This window comes from Ranitomeya variabilis, chromosome 3 (genome assembly GCF_051348905.1).
Source record: "Ranitomeya variabilis isolate aRanVar5 chromosome 3, aRanVar5.hap1, whole genome shotgun sequence".
Taxonomy (NCBI): Eukaryota; Metazoa; Chordata; class Amphibia; order Anura; family Dendrobatidae; genus Ranitomeya; species Ranitomeya variabilis.
The window spans coordinates 640,795,444-640,822,924 of record NC_135234.1 but is presented as its reverse complement, the minus strand read 5'-3'; the positions used below and the strand labels follow the sequence as shown (position 1 = coordinate 640,822,924).

The window sequence follows — 27,481 nt, the reverse complement described above, 5'->3', positions numbered from 1 at the left end:
AAAAAAAAAAGTTATGGAAAACAGCGTCACAAACAACATTTATCTTTTTAACAATGTCCAGAATTTTTGAAGCGAGTACATTACATGGTCAAATGAATGGTGTCTTTTAAAACCACAACTTGTCCTTCAAAAACAAGCTCTCGTACGTCTGTCAATGGAAAAATTAAAGTTACGCTCTTGGAAGAAGGGGAGGAAAAATGGAGTGGGTAAAAAAAATAATTTGCCATGGTGCAAACAGTAAAAGGGTAGTCTCATCACAGACATTGGCGCTATATTACTGTGGTGAGAGTGGTGTGTTCCCTGCCAATCGGTGAAACAAAGTTGCAGTGGAACTCCAAAAAAGCTGATCTGCAGTCACAGCTGATAACATTCTTCCTTATTGCAGGGAAAAGTCTTTCTAGAACATGAGCATTGTCCCAATACCCCAGCTTTGCCACCCGAATCAGTAACTAGTTATATGGCTGTTTGCAGAAGAAAGCACTTTACCACATTTTCAGGAGATTCTCCATCTAATACAGTACAATCTGTTCTATTAGTGATGGTCTAGTAATTTGAAGCAATAATTTTCTCCTTAATTTCAATAACCACCAGCGCGAGAGAGTCTTCTGCGTGATTTCCAGAAAGCGCGATCCTCTGTAGATCGCTGGGAGAAGTTAAAGAAAAATGTACCTGGTTTGGTGCGTAATCCTACTGTAAAAAGCCCATGGATTAGGGTGTCGGTGTACGTTCCCACGGGACATTTCTGCTGTGGATTATCTACAGCAGGAATACCGCAGCTGCGCTTACCATAGAATGGTGCTGTAAATTCACATGTCTCACTCTTTGCATTGTAAGAGGGGAAATACGCACTTGTACTGCAGGATAGATTGACATGTTATGGATTTAAAAGGGAACCGGTCATGTGAAAAATGCTATTAACCTGAACATATGGGGTTACTGCAGGTTAATAGCGTTCTGGAGCTGCCCAGCACTTGCATTGAAAGCCCAGGTATCAGGAGGAAATTAATTCCTCCCAGCAGCTTCCGGCTTTCAGTCATAAAGTCACGGCTCAGTGCATAGTGAACCGCTGCTGTAACCATGCCCTGACACTGACTGACAGCCAGCTTGGCTCTGCAGAGTCCGCAGTCATTTGGGGCAGTGTGGCATGGTTACAGCCACCGCTTTCTATGCAATGTACTGAGCGGTGATTGAAGCCGCGCTAGCTGCTCGCCAATAACTGAAAGCCTGAGGCGGACAGGGGGAGTAAAATTTGTTTTCTCCCAGCAGCCCAGCTTTCAGAGCAGGTGCTGGACAGCTTCAGAACGTTATTAACCTGCAGATTAAACCCATATCTGCAGGTTAATAGCGTTTTTCACATGACAGGTTCAGTTTAAATTTACAGCATTGCTCGATTTTATGTTGCAATTTTTTGCTTGTGCTTGAGATTCCTTTTAACCCCTTCATGACCCAGCCTATTTTGGCCTTAATGACCTTGCCGTTTTTTGCAATTCTGACCAGTGTCCCTTTATGAGGTAATAACTCAGGAACGCTTCAACGGATCCTAGCGATTCTGAGATTGTTTTTTCGTGACATATTGGGCTTCATGTTAGTGGTAAATTTAGGTCGATAATTTCTGAGTTTATTTGTGAAAAAAATGAAAATTTGGCAAAAATTTTGAAAATTTCGCAATTTTCACATTTTGAATTTTTATTCTGTTAAACCAGAGAGTTATGTGACACAAAATAGTTAATAAATAACATTTCCCACATGTCTACTTTACATCAGCACAATTTTGGAAACAAATTTTTTTTTTGCTAGGAAGTTATAAGGGTTAAAATTTGACCAGTGATTTCTCATTTTTACAACAAAATTTACAAAACCATTTTTTTTAGGGACCACCTCACATTTGAAGTCAGTTTGAGGGTTCTTTATGGCTGAAAATACCCAAAAGTGACACCATTCTAAAAACTGCACCCCTCAAGGTGCTCAAAACCACATTCAAGAAGTTTATTAACCCTTCAGCTGTTTCACAGCAGCAGAAGCAACATGGAAGTAAAAAATGAACATTTAACTTTTTAGTCACAAAAATGATCTTTTAGCAACAATTTTTTATTTTCCCAAGGGTAAAAGGAGAAACTGGACCACGGATGTTGTTGTCCAATTTGTCCTGAGTACGCTGATACCTCATATGTGGGGGTAAACCACTGTTTGGGCGCACGGCAGGGCTCGAAAGGGAAGGAGCGCCATTTGACTTTTTCAATGAAAAATTGGCTCCACTCTTTAGCGGACACCATGTCGCGTTTGGAGAGCCCCCGTGTGCCTAAACATTGGAGCTCCCCGACAAGTGACCCCATTTTGGAAACTAGACCCCCCAAGGAACTTATCTAGAAGCATAGTGAGCACTTTAAACCCTCAGGTGCTTCACAAATTGATCCGTAAAAATGAAAAAGTACTTTTTTTTTCACAAAAAAATTATTTTAGCCTCAATTTTTTCATTTTCACATGGGCAACAGGATAAAATGGATCCTAAATTTTGTTGGGCAATTTCTCCTGAGTACACCGATACCTCACATGTGGGGGTAAACCACTGTTTGGGCACATGGTAAGGCTCGGAAGGGAAGGAGCGCCATTTGACTTTTTGAATGAAAAATTATCTCCATCGTTAGCGGACACCATGTCGCGTTTGGAAAGCCCCCTGTGTGCCTAAACATTGGAGCGCCTCCACAAGTGACCCCATTTTGGAAACTAGACCCCCCCAAGGAACTTATCTAGAGGCATAGTGAGCACTTTAAACCCTCAGGTGCTTCACAAATTGATCCGCAAAAATGAAAAAGTACTTTTTTTTCACACAAAATTTCTTTTAGCCTCAATTCTTTCATTTTCACATGGGCAACAGGATAAAATGGATCCTAAAATTTGTTGGGCAATTTCTCCTGAGTACGCCGATACCTCATATGTGGGGGTAAACCACTGTTTGGGTGCACGGCAAGGCTCGGAAGGGGAGGCGTGCCATTTGACTTTTTGAATGGAAAATTAGCTCCAATCGTTAGCGGACACCATGTCGCGTTTGGAGAGCTCCTGTGTGCCTAAACATTGGAGCTCCCCTACAAGTGACCCCATTTTGGAAACTAGACCCCCCAAGGAACTTATCTAGATGCATAGTGAGCACTTATAACCCCCAGGTGCTTCACAGAAGTTTATAACGCAGAGCCGTCAAAATAAAAAATAATTTTTCTTTCCTCAAAAATGATTTTTAGCCCAGAATTTTTTATTTTCCCAAGGGTAATAGGAGAAATTGGACCCCAAATGTTGTTGTCCAGTTTGTCCTGAGTACGATGATACCCCATATGTGGGGGTAAACCACTGTTTGGGCGCACCGCAGGGCTCGGAAGGGAAGGCACGCCATTTGGCTTTTTGAATGGAAAATTAGCTCCAATCATTAGCGGACACCATGTCGCGTTTGGAGAGCCCCTGTGTGCCTAAACATTGGAGCTCCCGCACAAGTGACCCCATTTTGGAATCTAGACCTCCCAAGGAACTAATCTAGATGTGTGGTGAGCACTTTGAACCCCCAAGTGCTTCACAGAAGTTTATAACGCAGAGCCATGAAAATAAAAAATAATTTATTCAGTCGTCATGACAGCACTAACGAGAGAGGGGATCCGCCCTTCAGGGACAGGAAACCTACAGAGATAAAAGGGCGGCACCTCTCTCCCGCATCAGTTGGTTTCCTGTCCCTGACAGGGGACCCTGCAGAGGCCTTTGGAAGAAGGCGAAGAAATTTTGACCCAGGTCCGACTCACCGATCCTGGAGGCGGGATGGCCCCTTCCTCGGTGTTGATCGCGACGCTGGAAGTGCCGCACCACAGAGGGCTGTGGGGGTAGGCAACAGCACGGCAGGAGCAGCCTTCAGGGGGAGTGCTGTCTCCAGGGGTGTCCCATCGCCAGGTACGCGTGAGTATACTGTGGGAGGCCCTCCATTCCCTGGCGTCCCCTCTCACCAGCGTTCTAAGCGGTACTCTTGCTGCCGGCACTGCGCTGGAGCGTTCCCTCTTCACCGGCATCCTAAGCAGCACGAGCACTGCGTTCAGCGTCCAGGAAGCGTCGCACCGGAGGTGACGCGCATAGGGGGGCGGGGCTTAATTCGGCAGCAGACAATTACGCTCGGCGCATGCGCAGTGCGTCGCGCTGGGGAAAACATGGCGGCGCCCGGCGGTCTCTTTTGTATAGTCGGCGTGCGCGGATTTTTCGGGTATTTCTGGCGGCGCTACTTCCAGACGAGGATCGTGGCGCCATTGGCGGGGGTCTTGGAAGGGGAGGGGCCTCCCACACGCCAGATTGTACCAGGCAGTTCACCGGAATTGGCCGGCTGTCCCCCATCAGGGGGAGGTACCTTTAGGGGGCCGGCTATTTAAGGATTCAATGAGGGCTGCTTCATGCTTCATGTCCATTGTTACAATGGAGTCTCAGGAGCAGGACCAGTTGCCTTCTGTGCAGCAGTGTTTAACCCTGGAGAAGCCCCATACAGCGAACACCCAGCGACGTTCTAGTGGCAGTAGTCGTCCTGGAGGTAAAGCTGATCAATCTGATAAAGCCGGAAAGTCCTCGAGCCGGATGGATAGTGCTTCGGTGGAGAGGGTCCCCCCGCAATCTTCGGTATCACTTGGACACTGTAGGGGTAAGTGATCATCGTGAAAGTTCACTTAGTGATTGGTGTCCCTCCTTATTCCCTCTTTTTACATCAGGGAAAAAAGCGTCGGGTTCTGAATACGAACATTCTTGTTTTTCTTTTGACCGCATAGACCGCCTAGTTAAAGCGGTAAATAATACAATTGGGATTGAGCAGACGACACCAGAGAGATCCATGCAGGATGTCATGTTCCGAGGTCTGGACCGTAAATCCCGCCGATGCTTTCCGGTAGTGGAAAAAGTTAGCGCCCTAATTTCCAGAGAATGGAAAAAACCGGAAAGAAAAGGTTCTCTTCCTCCATCCTTCAAACGGAAGTATCCGTTCGAGGAGTCTGCTTCGGCCACGTGGGATAAAGCCCCGAAGCTTGATGCGGCTGTTGCCAAGGCTTCAAAAAAGTCCTCTCTACCGTTTGAGGATCTTGGTACTTTAAAGGATCCACTGGACAGAAGGGCAGATGTGTTTCTCAAGGGAACCTGGGAAACTTCAGCAGGGGCTCTCAGACCATCAATCGCTGCCACCTGCACGGCACGGTCTATGATGGTGTGGTTGGATAGCCTGGAGAGTCAGCTGAAGGACAAACCGCCGAGAGATGAAATATTATCCTCCCTCTCTATGATTCAGGGGGCTGCGGCTTACCTTGCTGACGCTTCAGCGGACTCAGTTAAATTGGCGGCTAGGTCGGCCGCGCTCTCTAATTCAGCCCGTAGAGCAATCTGGCTGAAATGTTGGCAAGGAGACATGCAGGCCAGATCCAAATTGTGCAACATCCCGTGTGTGGGAGAACACCTATTCGGTCCGGTTCTGGACGAATTATTAGAAAAAGCGGGAGACAGTAAGAAACGGTTTCCCTACCTCGGTAGGTCCTCTTACAGAAGAGGCGCTAATAGAAGGTGGTTTGATCGAACAAGACCAAATAGAGAAAGATCCAGATATGATGCCAACAAAAAGAAAGGTAGAGGCTACATGTTTAGCTCCTTTAGAGACAACAGGAAGCCACAATGACTGGCGGACCGGGTAGGAGGCAGGCTTCTAGCCTTCTATCCGGCATGGCGTACTATATCCAATAGCCCGTGGGTCTTGAACATTGTGGAGTCTGGTTTAAAGTTTGACTTTCGATTCACTCCTGACGACAGGTTTCTGGTAACACCATTGCGTTCTTCCTCCACAGAACAGCTGGCGTTAGAGAGTGAGGTCCAGGAACTCCAACAGAAAGGCGTTTTGGTGGAGGTTCCTGAAATACAGAGGGGTAAAGGATTCTATTCTCCCCTCTTCTTGATTAAGAAGCCAGATAACACTTTTCGCACAATTATAAACCTGAAAAGCCTAAATAGATTCTTGTGGATCCCGTCATTTAAAATGGAGTCGGTCAAGTCTGCAATAAAGTTATTGTTTGGCGGGTGCTTTATGGTCGTCTTGGATCTGAAAGACGCGTATTATCACGTCCCCATACACGTAGACCACCAGTGTTATCTAAGAGTTGCAGTCCTCTTAGGAGAATCAATAAGACACTTCCAATACAGGGCACTCCCCTTTGGTGTTGCGGTGGCCCCTCGGGTATTCACTAAAATAATGGTGGAGGTTATGGCGCATCTTCATGAGCAGGATATTCTCATAGTTCCATATCTCGATGACCTATTAATAATAGGAAACTCCGAATCACACTGCACGTCCCAACTACACAAAGTAATCGCAGCCTTGCAAAGGTTGGGGTGGATAATCAATTTTAAAAAGTCACGGTTGCAGCCTCTAGAGATTCAAGAATTCTTGGGTCTCATATTGGACTCAAGGTTACAAGAATGCCGTCTACCTGACGTTAAGTTGGAAAAGATCCAACGACAGATTCTTGGAGTGATTGCTAATCCAGTTATAACATTGAGGGGAGCAATGTCACTGTTAGGCTCACTCACGTCGTGCATCCCGGCAGTACGATGGGCCCAATACCACACCAGGGTCCTACAGTGGGAGGTTCTGTACAACACTCGTCGGTTAGAAGGTCACTTGGACAGTTTTCTTTCCTTGTCAATTGCCACTATTCAGTCTTTACGTTGGTGGTTACACGCTCCAAACCTTCGTAAGGGGGTACCCTGGATAAACCACATATCACGAGTATTAACCACAGACGCTAGTCCCACGGGATGGGGGGCGCATATAGGCGAGATGTGGGTCCAGGGGGTTTGGTCACCCTCCGAACAGAGTTTGTCTTCTAACCTCAAAGAGTTGTTGGCCGTAGAACGAGCTCTGAGATATTTCCTTATATCCTTACAGGACCATCACGTCAGAATATTCTCAGACAATCAGGTAACGGTAGCTTACGTTAATCACCAAGGGGGAACCCGATCCAGGTCCTTAATGGAGGTATCGGGTCGTATCTTACAGATAGCCGAGAATCATCTACGGTCACTAACATCACTGCACATAAAGGGGAAGCACAACGTTGTAGCCGACTTTCTAAGTCGCAGAAAGCTCGGGCAAGGAGAGTGGGTGCTCAATCAGACCATCTTCGATCAGATCACCCATCGTTGGGGATACCCACAAATAGACCTCTTCGCCAACAAAGAAAACAAAAAATGTCGTCGATTTTGTTCCCTAAATCCCAGAGACAATCCGGTGGCGGTGGACGCTCTCCTGATTCCTTGGCACTTCGAAACAGCCTATGCCTTTCCCCCGTTGAACTTGATCCCGATAGTCCTCAGAAAGATTCGGGAGGACAGAGCTCATGTGATTCTGATAGCGCCATTCTGGCCCAAGAGGCCGTGGTTTCCTTGGTTGAGGAAAATGTCCATTTCTCAACCATGGATTCTCCCAGAACTCCCAGACCTCCTCTCACAGGGTCCGATCTTCCATCCACGAGTGGCCAGTTTACATCTGACGGCGTGGGATTTGAAGGGTCATTATTAAGAAAAAAGGGATTTTCTGAGGGACTTATTAATACCCTATTAAAATGCAGGAAAAACTCCACAACAAATATTTATGTAAGAATCTGGAGAAAATTCCTTTCAGTCTCAGGATCGGTTATCAGTCAGAAAGCTAGTATTCCAAAGATCTTGGAGTTCCTGCAGAAAGGTCTCGAAATGGGGCTAGCTACAAGCACCCTCAGAGTCCAGGTTTCAGCCTTGGGGGCACTGTATAATTGTGGGTTAGCTAAAAATTATTGGATTGCTCGATTTATTAAAGCGGCCGCTAGATCAAGACCCATCATTAAAAATAAACTAGCCCCGTGGGACTTAAACTTAGTCCTCTCAGCGTTAACGGAACCCCCCTTTGAGCCTTTAGAATCTGCATCTATAAAGATCCTGTCCTTAAAAACTGCTCTTTTGATTGCTCTTACGTCTGCTAGGAGAGTTAGTGATTTGCAGGCCCTCTCTAGACTAACTCCATATATGCAGATTAGAGAAGATAGAGTAGTATTAAGAACGGATCCCCTCTATCTCCCAAAAGTAGCATCTAGGTTCCACAGACTCCAGGAGATAAATCTCCCTACCTTTTGTCCTAATCCTAAAAACCCAAAGGAACTCAAACTCCATACATTAGATGTCAAAAGATGCCTTCTTAAATATATTTCTTTAACAGATCCCTGGAAAAAAGACAATTCCCTGTTTATATCCTATCAGGGAGTCAAAAAAGAGTTTAGAGTGTCCAAAAACACCTTGAGTAGATGGATTAGGGAGGCAATTTCTCTGGCTTATTCAGCAGGTGGCCTAGAAGTCCCGGAAGGCGTAAAGGCTCATTCCACTCGTGCCATGGCATCTTCCTGGGCAGAGAGATCGGAGGTGTCAATTGAGGACATATGTAAGGCGGCCACATGGTCATCTCCGTCTACTTTCTTGAATCATTATAGATTAGATCTTGGTAGCTCCAATGATCTCACATTTGGTAGAAGGGTGCTGGAAGCAGTAATCCCACCCTAATACTCTTTTCTCTGTAATTCTCTCGTTAGTGCTGTCATGACGACTGAATAAATACTCAAGCTACTTACCAGGTAGCGGTGTTTTTCAGGAGTCCATGACAGCACTCCTATATTCCCTCCCTTTCTACTGGTATGGGTTTCATCACGATAAGTATATTCTCATGTAGGTTAATCTTCTACAAAATTTAGTCACAAGGTGAAATGTGTTAAGATATTTATGTGTTACTAATCAATGGAGGTCCTCTCATGCTCTGTAATCCAACTGATGCGGGAGAGAGGTGCCGCCCTTTTATCTCTGTAGGTTTCCTGTCCCTGAAGGGCGGATCCCCTCTCTCGTTAGTGCTGTCATGGACTCCTGAAAAACACCGCTACCTGGTAAGTAGCTTGAGTATTTTTCTTTTCTCAAAAATGATTTTTTAGCCCACAATTTTTTATTTTCCCAAGGGTAACAGGAGAAATTGGTCCCCAAAAGTTGTTGTCCAGTTTCTCCTGAGTACGCGGATACCCCATATGTGGGGGTAAACCACTGTTTTGGCACACGTCGGGGTTTGGAAGGGAAGTAGTGACGTTTTGAAATGCAGACTTTGATGGAATGCTCTGCGGGCGTCAGGTTGCATTTGCAGAGCCCCTGATGTGCCTAAACAGTAGGAACTCCCCACAAGTGACTCCATTTTGGAAACTAGACCCCCAAGGGAACTTATCTAGATGTGTGGTGAGCACTTTGAACCCCCAACTGCTTCACAGAAGTTTATAACGCAGAGCCGTGAAAATAATAAATGTTTCCTTTCCTCAAAAATATTTTTTTAGCCCAGAATTTTTTATTTTTGCAAGAGTAACAGGAGAAATTTGACCCCAAAAGTTGTTGTCCAGTTTCTCCTGAGTACGCTGATACCCCATATGTGGGGGTAAACCACTGTTTGGGCACATGCCGGGGCTCGGAAGGGAAGTAGTGACGTTTTGGAATGCAGACTTTGATGGAATGGTCTGCGGGCATCATGCTACGTTTGCAGAGCCCCTGATATGCCTAAACAGTAGAAACACCCCACAAGTGACCCCATTTTGGAAACTAGACCCCCCAAGGAACTTATCTAGATGTGTAATGAGCACGTTCAACCCCCAAGTGCTTCACAGAAGTTTACAACGCAGAGCCGTGAAAATAAAAAATCATTTTTCTTTTCTCAAAAAAGATGTTTTAGCAAGCAATTTTTTATTTTCACAAGGGTAACAGGAGAAATTGGACCACAATATTTGTTGCCCAGTTTGTTGTGAGTACGCTGATACCCCATATGTAGGGGTAAACCACTGTTTGGGCACACGTCAGGGCTCGGAAGTGAAGTAGTGACATTTGAAATGCAGACTTTGATGGAATGGTCTGCGGGCGTCACATTGCATTTGCAGAGCTCCTGATGTGCCTAAACAGTAGAAACACCCCACAAGTGACCCCATTTTGGAAACTAGACCCCCCAAGGAACTTATCTAGATGTGTGATGAGCACGTTCAACCCCCAAGTGCTTCACAGAAGTTTACAACGCAGAGCCGTGAAAATAAAAAATAATTGTTCTTTCCTCAAAAATTATGTTTTAGCAAGTAATTTTTTATTTTTGCAAGGGTAACATGAGAAATTGGACCCCAACAGTTGTTGCCCAGTTTGTCCTGAGTACGCTGGTACCTCAAATGTGGGGGTACACCACTTTTTGGGCGCACGTCGGGGCTTAGAAGGGAGGGAGCACCATTTGACTTTTTGAACGCAAGATTGGCTGGAATCATTGGTGGCGCCATGTTGCGTTTGGAGACCCCTGATGTGCCTAAACAGTGGAAACCCCTCAATTCTAACTTCAACACTAACCCCAACACACCCCTAATCCTAATCCCAACTGTAGCCATAACCCTAATCACAACCCTAACCCCAACACACCCCTAACCACAACACACCCGTAACCCTAATTCCAACCCTAATCCTAACCCTAATCCCAACCCTAACCACAACTGTAACCCCAACACACCCCTAACCCTATCCGTAACCCTAACACAAGCCTAATCTTAACCCTATTTCCAACCCTAGCCCTAATTCCAACCCTAACTCTAATTCCAACCCTAACCCTAAGGCTATGTGCCCACGTTGCGGATTCGTGTGAGATTTTTCCGCACGATTTTTGAAAAATCTGCAGGTAAAAGGCACTGCGTTTTACCTGCGGATTTACAGCGGATTTCCAGTGTTTTTTTGTGCGGATTTCACCTGCGGATACCTATTGAGGAACAGGTGTAAAACGCTGCGGAATCCGCACAAAGAATTGACATGCTGCGGAAAATACAACGCAGCGTTTCTGCACGGAATTTTCCGCACGATGGGCACAGCGGATTTGGTTTTCCATAGGTGTACATGGTACTGTAAACCTGATGGAAAACTGCTACGAATTCGCAGCGGCCAATCCGCACTGTGTGCACATGCCATAACCCTAACCCTACCCCTAACCCTACCCCTAGTTCTAGTTCTAACCCTAGTTCTAACCCTAACCCTAGTGGAAAAAAAATATATATATATTTTCTTTATTTTATTATTGTCCCTACCTATGGGGGTGATAAAGGGGGGGGGGTTATTTATTATTTTTTTTATTTTGATCGCTGTGATAGAACCTACCACAGCGATCAAAATGTACTTTGCCGGCCGGCAGATGCGGCGGGCGCACTGCGCATGCGCCCGCCATTTTGGAAGATGGCGGCGCCCAGGGAGAAGACGGACCGACTTCGGGAGGCTCGGTAAGTATGAGGGGGTGGTGGGGGGGTGGATCGGAGCACGGGGGGGGGGATCGGAGGACCGGGGGAGCGGACAGGAGCACGGGGGAGCGGACAGGAGCACGGGGGAGCGGACAGGGGGACGGAGGGGGGTACCGGAGAGAACGGAGGACTGGGGAGGAGATCGGGGGCGGTGGGGGGGGGGGCAGAACATGATTTCCAGCCATGGCAGATGCTATTGCAGCATCAGCCATGGCTGGATTGCAATATTTCACCATTTTCATAGGTGAAATATTGCAAATTGCTCTGATTGGCTGTTGCACTTTCAACAGCCAATCAGAGCGATCGTAGCCACGTGGGGGCAAAGCCACCCCCCCTGGGCTGAAGTACAACTCCCCCTCTCCCTGCAGATCGGGTAAAATAGGAGTTAACCCTTTCACCCGATCTGCAGGGATGCGATCATTCCATGACGCCACATAGGCGTCATGGGTCGGATTGGCACCGACTTTCATGACGCCTACGTGGCGTCAAAGGTCGGGAAGGGGTTAAATGCTTGTAAAATATGTCTGATTGTCTATATGTGGGAAGGTACCCTTAGGCTGGGGTCCCACTTGCGAGTGCAATGCGAGAAACTCGTGCAAGTCTCTCGCATCAAGTCCTGGCACTCGGGACCGGAGCGTTCAGCTGCATAAAAATACTTGCAGCCGCACACTCCGGTCCCGAGTGCCGAGTATTGATGCGAGAGCCTCGCGCTGCACTCGTGTGACCCCAGCCTTACTCCTGGAGAGGTGGGATAGGGACAAAAGGAGGGAAGAAAAGCTAACCTCTCTAACCATCTACTTCTGTAATCTTCTGCCCTATAATACCTCTTCGCTCTATTGTGATCATAGTACTACTATGATGCGTATGTGTAATACTTCAGTTTATTTTGTCTTTGTTTAAAGGGAAACTGTCACCCCCCAGGGCTTTTTTAAGTAAAAGAGCCACCTTCTGCAGCACTAAGGCTACATTCTGTGAAGGTGGCTGTTTTGTTTTTGCTCCCTAATAACGCTGAAATAGTCATTTTTATAAATTGCGTCCCATACTTGTATTGAGTCCGGGGGGTACGCTTTTTTCCCCCCTGACTCAACCGCCTCCCGGCCATCAATCGTCCCCTCAGTGCATCGGGCGCCACCTCCTCTGTTTTTCCTCACGGCGCCTGCGCCGTGCTCTCATTTTTCGGGCATGCGCCGTGCACGCTGCCCTGGAACTCGCATCAGCTGATCTACTGATATCGCACCTGCGTGTAGCGGATGCCCGAGATCCTGCCCCGCAGTGTATTATGATTTATTCACTCTGCGGGGCTGGGAATATGGCGCATGCGCAGTTGGTCTCTGTGGCTGTCCCCATCTCCCTCCACCTCTTTCCTCCAGCGTTATACGACTCGCTGATGTGAGTTCCAGGGCAGCGTGCACGGCGCATGCCCGAAAAATGAAAGCACAGCCCCAGTGACGTGAGGAAAAACAGGAGGCGGCGCCCGGTGCACTAAGGGTATGATTGATGGCTGGGAGGCAGTTGAGTCACGGGGAAAAAACGTACCCCCCCCGGACTCAATACAGGTATGGCGCGCATTTATAAAACTAAATATTTCAGCGTTATTAGGGAGCAAAAACATAAGTGCCACCTTCACAGAATGCATCATTAGTGCTGCTGAAGGTGGCTCTTTTACTTAAAAATGCCCGGGGTGGGTGGCAGGTTCCCTTTAACCCCTTCCTGACATCTGACGTACTATCCCGTCGAGGTGGGGTGGGCCCGTATGACCACCGACGGGATAGTACGTCATACGCGATCGGCCGCGCTCACGGGGGGAGCGCGGCCGATCGCGGCCGGGTGTCAGCTGCATATCGCAGCTGACATCCGGCACTATGTGCCAGGAGCGGTCACGGACCGCCCCCGGCACATTAACCCCCGGCACACCGCGATCAAACATGATCGCGGTGTACCGGCGGTATAGGGAAGCATCGCGCAGGGAGTGGGCTCCCTGCGGGCTTCCCTGAGACCCCCGGAGCAACGCGATGTGATCGCGTTGCTCCGAGGGTCTCCTACCTCCCTCCTCGCCGCAGGTCCCGGATCCAAGATGGCCGCGGCATCCGGGTCCTGCAGGGAGGGAGGTGGCTTACCGAGTGTCTGCTCAGAGCAGACACTTGGTAAGCCTGCAGCCCTGCACAGCAGATCGTCGATCTGGCAGAGTGCTGTGCACACTGCCAGATCAATGATCTGTGATGTCCCCCCCTGGGACAAAGTAAAAAAGTAAAAAAAAAATTCCCCACATGTGTAAAAAAATAAATAAAAAAAATATCCTAAATAAAGAAGAAAAAAAAATATTATTCCCATAAATACATTTCTTTTGCTAAATAAAATAAAAAAAACAATAAAAGTACACATATTTAGTATCGCCGCGTCCGTAACGACCCAACCTATAAAACTGCCCCACTAGTTAACCCCTTCAGTAAACACCGTAAGAGAAAAAAAAAAAAACGAGGCAAAAAACAACGCTTTATCATACCGCCGAACAAAAAGTGGAATAACACGCGATCAAAAAGACTGATATAAATAACCATGGTACCACTGAAAACGTCATCTTGTCCCGCAAAAAACGAGCTGCCATACAGCATCATCAGCAAAAAAAATAAAAAAGTTATAGTTCTGAGAATAAAGTGATACCAAAATAATTATTTTTTCTATAAAATAGTTTTTATCGTATAAAAGCGCCAAAACATAAAAAAAATGATATAAATGAGATATCGCTGTAATCGTACTGACCCGAAGAATAAAACTGCTTTATCAATTTTACCAAACGCGGAACGGTATAAACGCCTCCCCCAAAAGAAATTCATGAATAGCTGGTTTTTGATCACTCTGCCTCACAAAAATCGGAATAAAAAGTGATCAAAAAATGTCACGTGTCCGAAAATGTTACCAATAAAAACGTCAACTCGTCCCACAAAAAACAAGATCTCACATGACTCTGTGGACTCAAATATGGAAAAATTACAGCTCTCAAAATGTGGTAACGCAAAAAATATTTTTTGCAATGAAAAGCGTCTTTCAGTGTGTGACGGCTGCCAATCATAAAAATCCGCTAAAAAAACCGCTATAAAAGTAAATCAAACCCCCCCTTCATCACCCCCTTAGTTAGGGAAAAATTAAAAAATTGAAAAATGTATTTATTTCCATTTTCCGGTTAGGGCTAGAGTTATCCGGTTAGGGCTAGAGTTAGGGCTAGAGTTAGGGCTAGAGTTAGGGCTAGAGTTAGGGCTAGAGTTAGGGCTAGAGTTAGGGCTAGAGTTAGGGCTAGAGTTAGGGCTAGAGTTAGGGCTAGAGTTAGGGCTAGAGTTAGGGCTAGAGTTAGGGCTAGAGTTAGGGCTAGAGTTAGGGCTAGGGTTAGGGCTAGGGTTAGGGCTGGGGTTAGGGCTGGGGTTAGGGCTGGGGTTAGGGCTGGGGTTAGGGCTGGGGTTAGGGCTGGGGTTAGGGCTGGGGTTGGGGCTGGGGTTGGGGCTGGGGTTGGGGTTGGGGCTGGGGTTGGGGTTGGGGCTGGGGTTGGGGTTGGGGCTGGGGTTGGGGCTGGGGTTAGGGCTGGGGTTGGGGCTAGGGTTGGGGCTAGGGTTGGGGCTAGGGTTGGGGCTAGGGTTGGGGCTAGGGTTGGGGCTAGGGTTGGGGCTAGGGTTAGGGCTAGGGTTAGGGCTACAGTTAGGGTTGGGGCTAAAGATAGGGTTAGGGTTTGGATTACATTTACGGTTGGGAATAGGGTTGGGTGTGTCTGGGTTAGAGGAGTGGTTAGGGTTACTGTTGGGATTAGGGTAAGGGGTGTGTTTGGATTAGAGTTTCAGTTATAATTGGGGGTTTCCATTGTTTAGGCACATCAGGGGCTCTCCAAACGGGACATGGCATCCGATCTGAATTCCAGCCAATTCTGCGTTGAAAAAGGAAAACAGTGCTCCTTCCCTTCAGAGCTCTCCCGTGTGCCCAAACAGGGGTTTACCCCAACATATGGGGTATCAGCGTACTCAGGACAAATTGGACATCATCTTTTGGGGTCCAAGTTCTCCTGCTACCCTTGGGAAAATACAAAACTGGGGGCCAAAAAATAAGTTTTGTGGGAAAAAAAAGATTTTTTATTTTCACGGCTCTGCGTTGTAAACTGTAGTGAAACACTAGACTAGGGGGTTCAAAGTTCTCACAACACATCTAGATAAGTTCCTTGGGGGGTCTAGTTTCCAATATGGGGTCACTTGTGGGGGGTTTGTACTGTTTGGGTACATCAGGGGCTCTGCAAATGCAACGTGACGCCTGCAGACCAATCCATTTAAGTCTGCATTCCAAATGGCGCTCCTTCCCTTCCGAGCTCTGTCATGCGCCCAAACAGGGGTTCCCCCCCCCCCCCACATATGGGGTATCAGCGTACTCAGGACAAATTGGACAACAACTTTTGGGGTCCAATTTATCCTGATACCCTTGTGAAAATACAAAACTGGGGGCTAAAAATCATTTTTGTGAAAAAAAAAAAAAAGAATTTTTATTTTCACGGCTCTGCGTTATAAACTGTAGTGAAACACTTGGGGGTTCAAAGCTATCAAAACACATCTAGATAAGTTCCTTAGGGGGTCTACTTTCCAAAATGGTGTCACTTGTGGGGGTTTTTAATGTTTAGGCACATCAGGGGCTCTCCAAACGCAACATGGCATCCCATCTTAATTCCAGTCAATTTTGCATTGAAAAGTAAAATAGCGCTCCTTCCCTTCCGAGCTCTGCTATGCGCCCAAACAGTGGTTTACCCCCACATATGGGGTATCGTCGTACTCAGGACAAATTGCACAACAACTTTTGTGGTCTAATTTCTTCTCTTACCCTTGGGGAAATAAAAAAATGGGGGCGAAAAGATCATTTTTGTGAAAAAATATGATTTTTTATTTTTACGGCTCTGCATTATAAACTTCTGTGAAGCACTTGTTGGGTCAAAGTGCTCAACACACATCTAGATAAGTTCCTTAACCCCTTCCTGACATCAGACGTACTATCCCGTCGAGACAAAAACCCAGACACCTAATTACGGATAACCAGAGAGCACCAGAACAAGGGACTATGTTTAAAAATAATGTTTTATTCAATATATTCTGACAATAACAGATTAAAATACTTAAAACCAATATTTCAATACAGGACAAAAGATGATAGCATATATTATGCCGGCCAATTAAACTAATACTCCCTGATTCTCACTGCTTGTATATAGGAATAAACTAAAGTGCAAAAATGTGCTAAAAATTCATATATAAAAACCCCAAAGGAATACCCTATAATAAGTTTTAGAATGGAGTTGCAAATGGCAAAAAGGTGTAACAGTGTAACAGTACTCACAATTCTGTGCTAAAAAGTGGCATACAAAAAGTGCAAAAGTGTTATGGCCAAAAATCAGCCAATATAAAGCAGCCAAATGTGCAAAGTAAGCAAAAAACGCTATCGCATAATGTGCAAAGCGAGCCAATATAGAACAGCCAAATGTGCAAAATAAGCAAAGAACGCTATCGCATAATGTGCAAAGCGAGCCTGGGAGGACTATCAAATTTATAGGTTAATACCTGGTAAATGGCCGTGTCCTGAATCCACGCACCCCAACGCGCGTTTCGGATTCCTTCCTTCGTCAGGGGGTGGGTGGCAGGTTCCCTTTAACCCCTTCCTGACATCTGACGTACTATCCCGTCGAGGTGGGGTGGGCCCGTATGACCGCCGACGGGATAGTACGTCATCATCGATCAGCGGCGCTCACGGGGGGAGCGCGGCCGATCGCGGCCGGGTGTCAGCTGCATATCGCAGCTGACATCCGGCACTATGTGCCAGGAGCGGTCACGGACCGCCCCCGGCACATTAACCCCCGGCACACCGCGATCAAACATGATCGCAGTGTACCGGCGGTATAGGGAAGCATCGCGCAGGGAGGGGGCTCCCTGCGGGCTTCCCTGAGACCCCCGGAGCAACGCGATGTGATCGCGTTGCTCTGAGGGTCTCCTACCTCCCTCCTCGCCGCAGGTCCCGGATCCAAGATGGCCGCGGCATCCGGGTCCTGCAGGGAAGGAGGTGGCTTACCGAGTGTCTGCTCAGAGCAGACACTTGGAAAGCCTGCAGCCCTGCACAGCAGATCGTCGATCTGGCAGAGTGCTGTGCACACTGCCAGATCAATGATCTGTGATGTCCCCCCCTGGGACAAAGTAAAAAAGTAAAAAAAAAATTTTTCCACATGTGTAAAAAAAAAAAATAAAAAAATTCCTAAATAAATAATAATAAAAAAAAATATATTATTCCCATAAATACATTTCTTTATCTAAATAAAAAAAACAAAACAATAAAAGTACACATATTTAGTATCGCCGCGTCCGTAACGACCCAACCTATAAAACTGCCCCACTAGTTAACCCCTTCAGTAAACACCGTAAGAAAAAGAAAAAAAAAACGAGGCAAAAAACAACGCTTTATTACCATACCGCCGAACAAAAAGTGGAATAACACACGATCAAAAAGACTGATATAAATATCCATGGTACCGCTGAAAACGTCATCTTGTCCCGCAAAAAACAAGCCGCCATACAGCATCATCAGCAAAAAAATAAAAAAGTTATAGTCCTGAGAATAAAGCGATACCAAAATAATTATTTTTTCTATATTTTAGTTTTTATCGTATAAAAGCGCCAAAACATAAAAAAATGATATAAATGAGATATCGCTGTAATCGTACTGACCCGACGAATAAAACTGCTTTATCAATTTTACCAAACGCGGAACGGTATAAACGCCTCTCCCAAAAGAAATTCATGAATAGCAGGTTTTTGGTCATTCTGCCTCACAAAAATCGGAATAAAAAGCGATCAAAAATGGTCACGTGTCCGAAAATGTTACCAATAAAAACGTCAACTCGTCCCGCAAAAAACAAGACCTCACATGACTCTGTGGAGCAAAATGTGGAAAAATTATAGGTCTCAAAATGTGGAGACGCAAAAACTTTTTTGCTATAAAAAGCGTCGCTGGTTTCACACTTGCGTTTTTGTCTGCAGCGTTTTTTGCACAAAAAAACGCATGCGTTTTTTCCCTATATTTGACATTGAAAACGCATGCGTTTTTTTTGTACGCGTTTGGTCGCGTTTTCAAACGCATGCGGTTTTTTTCTGCATGCGTTCATTTTCAGAAATACAACCTGCAGTATTTTCTTGCGTTTTTAAGCACATGCGTTTGTTTGCGTTAAAAACGCATGCATTTTTATCGAAAAAAAACAGAAAACACACTGAAAAGCCACCCACCACCATCAAGGTGATAAAGGGATCCAAACCCTAACCCTACCCCTAAACTCATCCCTAACCGTTTAATGAACATTTTCTGACAGTCATAGTGCCACGTATTTCAGTGCCACGTATTTCAGTGCCACGTATTTCAGTGCCACGTATTTCAGTGCCACGTATTTCAGTGCCACGTATTTCAGTGCCACGTATTTCAGTGCCACGTATCACGTATTTCAGTGCCACGTGTTTCAGTGCCACGTATTTCAGTGCCACGTATCACGTATTTCAGTGCCACGTATTTCAGTGCCACGTATTTCAGTGCCACGTATCACATATTTCAGTGCCACGTATTTCAGTGCCACGTATTTCAGTGCCACGTATTTCAGTGCCACGTATTTCAGTGCCACGTATTTCAGTGCCACGTATTTCAGTGCCACGTATTTCAGTGCCACGTATTTCAGTGCCACGTATTTCAGTGCCACGTATTTCAGTGCCACGTATTTCAGTGCCACGTATTTCAGTGCCACGTATTTCAGTGCCACGTATTTCAGTGCCACGTATTTCAGTGCCACGTATTTCAGTGCCACGTATTTCAGTGCCACGTATTTCAGTGCCACGTATTTCAGTGCCACGTATCACATATTTCAGTGCCACGTATTTCAGTGCCACGTATTTCAGTGCCACGTGTTTCAGTGCCACGTGTTTCAGTGCCACGTATTTAAGTGCCACGTATCACGTATTTCAGTGCCACGTATTTCAGTGCCACGTATTTCAGTGCCACGTATTTCAGTGCCACGTATTTCAGTGCCACGTATCACGTATTTCAGTGCCACGTGTTTCAGTGCCACGTATCACGTATTTCAGTGCCACGTATTTCAGTGCCACGTATTTCAGTGCCACGTATTTCAGTGCCACGTATTTCAGTGCCACGTATTTCAGTGCCACGTATTTCAGTGCCACGTATTTCAGTGCCACGTATTTCAGTGCCACGTATTTCAGTGCCACGTATTTCAGTGCCACGTATTTCAGTGCCACGTATTTCAGTGCCACGTATTTTAGTGACACGTATTTCAGTCACGTTTAGGGTTAGGGTTAGGGGTAGGGTTAGGGTTAGGGCTAGGGTTGGAGGTAAAGTTAGGGTTAGGGTTTGGATTACATTTACGTTTGGATTAGGGTTGGGATTAGAATTATGGGTGTGTCAGGGCTAGGGGTGTGGTTAGGGTTACCGTTGGGATTAGGGTTAGGGGTGTGTTTGGGTTAGGGTTTCAGGTAGAATTGGGGAGTTTCCACTGTCCAGGCACATCAGGGGCTCTCCAAGCGCGACATGGCGTCCAATCTCAATTCCAGCCAATTCTGCGTTGAAAAAGTAAAACAGTGCTCCTTCCCTTCCGAGCTCTCCCGTGCGCCCAAAAAGGGGTTTACCCCAACATATGTGTTATCAGCGTACTCGGGACAAATTGAACAACAACTTCTGGGGTCCAAGTTCTCTTGTTATCCTTAGGAAAATAAAAATTTGGGGGGCTAAAAATCAGTTTTGTGGGAAAAAAAAGATGTTTTATTTTCACGGCTCTGCGTTATAAACTGTAGTGAAACACTTGGGGGTTCAAAGTTCTCACAACACATCTAGATAAGTTCCTTGGGAGGTCTAGTTTCCAATATGGGGTCACTTGTGGGGGGTTTGTACTGTTTGGGTACATCAGGGGCTCTGCAAATGCAACGTGACGCCTGCAGACCAATCCATTTAAGGCTGCATTCCAAATGGCGCTCCTTCCCTTCCGAGCTCTGTCATGCACCCAAACAGTGGTTCCCCCCCACATATGGGGTATCAGCGTACTCAGGACAAATTGGACAACAACTTTTGGGGTCTAATTTATCCTGTTACCCTTGTAAAAATACAAAACTGGGGGCTAAAAAATCATTTTTGTGAAAAAAAAAAAGAATTTTTATTTTCACGGCTTTGCGCTATAAACTTTAGTGAAACACTTGGGGGTTCAAAGTTCTCAAAACACATCTAGATAAGTTCCTTGGGAGGTCTAGTTTCCAATATGGGGTCACTTGTGGGGGGTTTGTACTGTTTGGGTACATCAGGGGCTCTGCAAATGCAACGTGACGGCTGCTGACCAATCCATTTAAGTCTGCATTCCAAATGGCGCTCCTTCCCTTCCGAGCTCTGTCATGCGCCCAAACAGTGGTTCCCCCCCACATATGGGGTATCAGCGTACTCAGGACAAATTGGAAAACAAATTTTGGGGTCCAATTTATTCTGTTACCCTTGTAAAAATACAAAGCTGGGTGCTAAAAAATCATTTTTGAGAAAAAAAATAAAAATTATTTTCACGGCTCTGCGTTATAATCTGTAGTGAAACACTTGGGGGTTCAAAGCTCTCAAAACACATCTAGATAAGATCCTTAGGGGGTCTACTTTCCAAAATGGTGTCACTTGTAGGGAGTTTCAATGTTTAGGCACATCAGGGGCTCTCCAAACGCAACATGGCGTCCCATCTCAATTCCAGTCAATTTTGCATTGAAAAGTCAAATGGCGCTCCTTCCCTTCCAAGCTCTGCCATGCGCCCAAACAATGGTTTACACCCACATATGGGGTATCAGCGTACTCAGGACAAATTGGCCAACATTTTTTGGGGTCCAATTTCTTCTCTTACCCTTGGGAAAATAAAAAATTGGGGGCGAAAAGATCATTTTTGTGAAAAAATATGATTTTTTATTTTTACGGCTCTGCATTATAAACTTCTGTGAAGCACTTGGTGGGTCAAAGTGCTCACCACACATCTAGATAAGTTCCTTAGGGGGTCTACTTTCCAAAATGGTGTCACTTGTAGGGAGTTTCAATGTTTAGGCACATCAGGGGCTCTCCAAACGCAACATGGCGTCCCATCTCAATTCCAGTCAATTTTGCATTGAAAAGTCAAATGGCGCTCCTTCCCTTCCAAGCTCTGCCATGCGCCCAAACAATGGTTTACACCCACATATGGGGTATCATCGTACTCAGGACAAATTGCACAACATTTTTTGGGGTCCAATTTCTTCTCTTACCCTTGGGAAAATAAAAAATTGGGGGCGAAAAGATCATTTTTGTGAAAAAATATGATTTTTTATTTTTACGGCTCTGCATTATAAACTTCTGTGAAGCACTTGGTGGGTCAAAGTGCTCACCACACATCAAGATAAGTTCCTTAGGGGGTCTACTTTCCAAAATGGTGTCACTTGTAGGGGGTTTCAGTGTTTAGGCACATCAGGGGCTCTCCAAACGCAACATGGCGTCCCATCTCAATTCCAGTCAATTTTGCATTGAAAAGTCAAATGGCGCTCCTTTCCTTCCGAGCTCTGCCATACGCCCAAACAGTGGTCTACCCCCACATATGGGGTATCAGCGTACTCAGGACAAATTGTACAACAACTTTGGGGGTCCATTTTCTCCTGTTACCCTTGGTAAAATAAAACAAATTGGAGCTGAAATAAATTTTGTGTGAAAAAAAGTTAAATGTTCATTTTTATTTAAACATTCCAAAAATTCCTGTGAAACACCTGAAGGGTTAATAAACTTCTTGAATGTGGTTTTGAGCACCTTGAGGGGTGCAGTTTTTAGAATGGTGTCACACTTGGGTATTTTCTATCATATAGACCCCTCAAAATGACTTCAAATGAGATGTGGTCCCTAAAAAAAAATGGTGTTGTAAAAATGAGAAATTGCTGGTCAACTTTTAACCCTTATAACTCCGTCACAAAAAAAAATTTTGGTTCCAAAATTGTACTGATGTAAAGTAGACATGTGGGAAATGTTACTTATTAAGTATTTTGCGTGACATATGTCTGTGATTTAAGGGCATAAAAATTCAAAGTTGGAAAATTGCAAAATTTTCAAAATTTTCGCCAAATTTCCATTTTTTTCACAAATAAACGCAAGTTATATCGAATAAATTTTACCACTAACATGAAGTACAATATGTCACGAGAAAACAATGTCAGAATCGCCAAGATCCGTCAAAGCGTTCCAGAGTTATAGCCTCATAAAGGGACAGTGGTCAGAATTGTAAAAATTGGCCCGGTCATTAACGTGCAAACCACCCTTGGGGGTGAAGGGGTTAAGGGGTCTACTTTCCAAAATGGTGTCACTTGTACAGGGTTTCAATGTTTAGGCACATCAGGGGCTCTCCAAACGCAACATGGCGTCCCATCTCAATTCCAGTCAATTTTGCATTGATAAGTCAAATGGTGCTCCTTCCCTTCCGAGCTCTGCCCTGCGCCCAAACAATGGTTTACACCCACATATGGGGTATCAGCGTACTCAGGACAAATTGCACAACAATTTTTCGGGTCCAATTTCTTCTCTTACCCTTGGGAAAATAAAAAATTGGGGGCGAAAAGATCATTTTTGTGAAAAAATATGATTTTTTATTTTTACGACTCTGCATTATAAACTTCTGTGAAGCACTTGTTGGGTCAAAGTGCTCACCACACATCTAGATAAGATCCTTAGGGGGTCTACTTTCCAAAATGGTGTCACTTGTGGGGGGTTTCAATGTTTAGGCACATCAGTGGCTCTCCAAATGCAACATGGCGTCCCATCTCAATTCCAGTCAATTTTGCATTGAAAAGTCAAATGGCGCTCCTTTCCTTCCGAGCTCTGCCATGCGCCCAAACAGTGGTTTACCCCCACATATGGGGTATCAGCGTACTCAGGACAAATTGTACAACAAATTTTGGGGTCTATTTTCTCCTGTTACCCTTGGTAAAATAAAACAAATTGGAGCTGAAATAAATTTTGTGTGAAAAAAAGTTAAATGTTTATTTTTATTTAAACATTCCAAAAATTCCTGTGAAACACCTGAAGGGTTAATAAACTTTTTGAAAGTGGTTTTGAGTACCTTGAGGGGTGCAGTTTTTAGAATGGTGTCACACTTGGGTATTTTCTATCATATAAACCCCTCAAAATGACTTCAAATGAGATGTGGTCCCTAAAAAAAAATGGTGTTGTAAAAAGGAGAAATTGCTGGTCAACTTTTAACCCTTATAACTCCGTCAAAAAAAAAAATGTTGGTTCCAAAATTGTGCTGATGTAAAGTAGACATGTGGGAAATGTTACTTATTAAGTATTTTGCGTGACATATGTCTGTGGTTTAAGGGCATAAAAATTCAAAGTTGGAAAATTGCGAAATTTTCAAAATTTTCACCAAATATTCATTTTTTTCACAAATAAACGCAAGTTATATCGAAGAAATTTTACCACTATCATGAAGTACAATATGTCACGAGAAAACAATGTCTGAATCGCCAAGATCCGTTGAAGCGTTCCAGAGTTATAACCTCATAAAGGGACAGTGGTCAGAATTGTAAAAATTGGCCCGGTCATTAACGTGCAAACCACCCTTGGGGGTGAAGGGGTTAAATAAGGTAAAACTTGTGGATTCATCTTTGTTTTGTTCTTATCTAGGATAAAAAAGGTGCTAATTCAGCGAATGAAATTATGTTACAATATTGCTATCCCCGCTTGGACATTAATGTCAGCAAAGGGGTAAACCATTTGCTGAAAAGTCCCTTCAGTGTCCACCCCAAAACAGGCAAGTGCTCAGAGTTCCCAAACGCATGGTTTTTAGTTTAAAGTTATGGGGGGTTTTTTGTTATGTGGTTTGTTATTTGTGGTTTGAATTCAGTCTAAGAAACCCTGAGAGGTTGTTCACATGTTGCGATTTTGCTGTGTATTTTTTTTTTAATGCAAATTAAAAACTGCTTTTTACAGTACCAGCAAAAGCTGAGAATTCCGAAATGTCATGCACATACATTTTTTTTTTCCCTGACTGAACTTGAAAACTGCTGCTTTTTTTTCAAAACTGCAGAATGTCAATTCTTTGTGTTTTTGCAGCATTTTCTTTCACCCATAGAAGGCATTAAGCGCAAAAACGCTTCAAATAACATTGCCACCAGTTTTTGCAGCATTTTTAGTGGAAAAAAAAGCCGGTACAGAAGTATGAGAACCCTATTTATTTTTGTGATTTTTATCACATTTAAACCATAATGTCTCCTCACCTGAAAATGGCAGCTAGGATTAGTACAGTTCCATTAAATTAGTGATATGTCTGAAAATAAACAAAGCCTGAACATCTCAGTGTCTGACCAATGTTTGAAAGTGAACAGTGCCTGACCAATGCGTGACAGTGAACAATGCCCGACCAATGTGTGAAAGTGAACAGTGCCTGGCCAATGTGTGACGGTGAACAATGCCAACCAATGTGTGACGGTGAACAATGCCAGGCCAATGTGTGACAGTGAAAAATGCCAGGCCAATGTGTGACAGTGAACAGTGCCTGGCCAATGTGTGACAGTGAACAATGCCTAACCAATGTGTGACAGTGAACAATGCCAGGCCAATGTGTGACAGTGAACAATGCCCGGCCAATGTGTGACAGTGAACAGTGCCTGGCCAATGTGTGACAGTGAACAATGCCAACCAATGTGTGACAGTGAACAGTGCCTGGCCAATGTGTGACAGTGAACAGTGCCTGGCCAATGTGTGACAGTGAACAATGCCTAACCAATGTGTGACAGTGAACAATGCCAACCAATGTGTGACAGTGAACAATGCCTGGCCAATGTGTGACGGTGAACAATGCCTGGCCAGTGTGACAGTGAACAATGCCCGGCCAATGTGAGACAGTGAACAATGCCTGGCCAATGTGTAAAGGTGAATAACACCTGACCAACTCAATGCTCTGCCAATGTCTTGTTTTTACATTTGCTAGTGTGCATCTTTTGAGACACAAAACTTTTTCTACTAAATATTTTGATCAGATTGCGTATATATAAGCAGAGCTGAACTTTGGGATCCTGAAAAACGCAGCAAAAAACAAACAAACTGCGTTTTGTTTTTCAGCCTTTTTTGTTGCCAAGGGATCCGGTTTTGGCTGCAGAAAAAAAGTGATAAAAAAAGCAATATGTGAACATAGCCATAATTGTGACCGACATTGTCTGCACGTTTAATTTTCCTGAAGATAATCTGCTCTTATTTTAGGGAGAATTTCAGTTCCGATTGATGTGAAGAAGTTGGACAGTTTTGATCCATTTGCAGTCCCAACAATAAGGTAACCTCAAAAAGCAGGAGGTTCTCACTTTTGGCACAGTAAAAATGCAATCTGTACTGTAATGTTCTAGTTGATTACAACACTGCCCATCAGTAAGTCACCAGAGAGAACACAAGTTTGTTTTTTATTGTGGAATTAAAGAGGTTATCCAAGGCTATATTAAAATTGGAAAACCTTCCATATTCTATAGAGAAAAGAAAAGCTGTGACCCTTTAAAAAAAAAATCTTATGCTTGTATTTGTCATCACTCTGTTAATTTTTGGGGGGTCTTAACACAAGAGCCCGTGCTGATGTCTATACAGCATAGTTCTGCCTTCTGCAAAGATTGTCTTGGATTGAGATCAAGACTCATTGCTGGCCAGTTTAAAATACCCCATTTCTCCTTTTTTTAACCATTCTTACGTAATTTTGAATGAGTGCTATGGGTCATTACCTGCTTTTGGATCCAGTACTATGTTTGGGAACAGGATTTGCCCCCACAAAAGAAAAAAAAAACATCTGGCATTTTCAAGGTCTTCAGTCCAATAGACGGCATCAAAACAGCCTTGTAACATTTTGGATCATCCACCATGTTTCCCTTTTTAGTAGAGTGCAGTTTTCTTTATATCCTTTCTTCATCTATAAGCATAACTTAATTGGCTCTTTTTATGAGTTTCTTTTAAGAAGTGGGTTCCTAATTTGTGATGAGCACCCTAATTTATTCAAGGTGTATGGCATGGGTTCTCGCCCTCACTCCATATGTCTGCACTTCAGCCTGAAGTTATTTAGAGTCTGTACATGATTTTTTGCTACATTTCTGTCCAACTTTTCAAAGGGTCATTAATTTTCCTCTTTCCTCCATGTCCTTGGAGGTCCATGAGTAGGAAACTTGATAACATTTCAGACTGTTCAGGTTGAGTGGTGCACTTAAAGAGGCACTCCAGGGTTTTTTGTTTTTTGTTTTCATTATTTTTGAGAATTATGACTTCATTCCATAAAAAGGGGAGAGAGGGTCACCATCTCGGTCTAGAGGAATTCTTGTATGAAGCAATTGCATGGACTGTGACAATGACATTCTTCACAATGAGAATAGAAGATCATGTCACAGACAATGATGATGACTGCACAGTGCCTGTCATACAGTTATTATGTAGGCGATAACAGTTCAGCCTCCCTGTCTATTTACTGATAATATATTAATTTAGAAGAATATAGACGTAAGGATAGTCTGTGTCATCCCAGCAGATAGATGATTCTGGCTCCAACAAGTTATGTTGCACTGATTCTTTATGGGATTTATAGCAGAGCATTGGGGAATATCATGCAGGATGAGAGATGGGAATCAAGGTAAAGGCTGAATTACATGGAAGTACAACATGAAAGAGAGAGTGATGGACAATCAGATGGGGATGTATGAATAGAAAAGTGCTTATTTAAAGGGAGTCAGTTAGCAGGTTTTTCCTATATAAGCTTAGAGCAGTGTAATGTAGGAGCAAAGCAACCCTGATTACAGCAATGTGCCACTTACTGGGCTGTATTTTTCTGTTTCAATACAATCTGTGCTTTATCAGCAGGAGGTTATCATTACAGGGCAACTGGCCTTGTGCATCCTGGTCCAACGACCACCCCCAGCAGTGAATAGTAGCTCCCTGTCACTATACAATGTACACAGAAAGCTGTGGTGTGCGGGGTTATACACAGCTCAATAACTGAGCTCTGCTAGATCTGCAGCAGGGAAAACTGTTTCATAACTGCTTCAATCCAGTGTGATACATTGCTGGAATCAGGGTCT

General features: G+C 44.6%; 2 protein-coding genes across 4 annotated transcripts in view; both read left to right on the top strand.

The window, feature by feature from the left end:
- Positions 1-27,481, top strand: part of PRIM1 (DNA primase subunit 1) — a 61,560-nt gene that overhangs the window by 23,260 nt on the left and 10,819 nt on the right. For 2 of the 3 annotated variants that reach the window (XM_077297655.1, XM_077297657.1), the window contains exons 8-10: positions 589-677; positions 24,066-24,192; positions 25,641-25,710. In XM_077297655.1, coding sequence (XP_077153770.1) covers positions 589-677; positions 24,066-24,192; positions 25,641-25,710 — 286 coding nt within the window. Of the gene's footprint in view, positions 1-588; positions 678-24,065; positions 24,197-25,640; positions 25,711-27,481 lie in introns of all 3 variants that reach the window. The other variant, XM_077297656.1, reaches the window with a different exon arrangement.
- On the top strand, positions 6,879-12,744 carry LOC143817569 (uncharacterized). Its single transcript, XM_077299062.1, has 3 exons — positions 6,879-6,967; positions 7,046-8,320; positions 12,722-12,744. Exons 2-3 carry the CDS (start codon positions 7,237-7,239, stop codon positions 12,742-12,744), a joined length of 1,107 nt encoding a protein of 368 aa, XP_077155177.1. The 5' UTR covers positions 6,879-6,967; positions 7,046-7,236.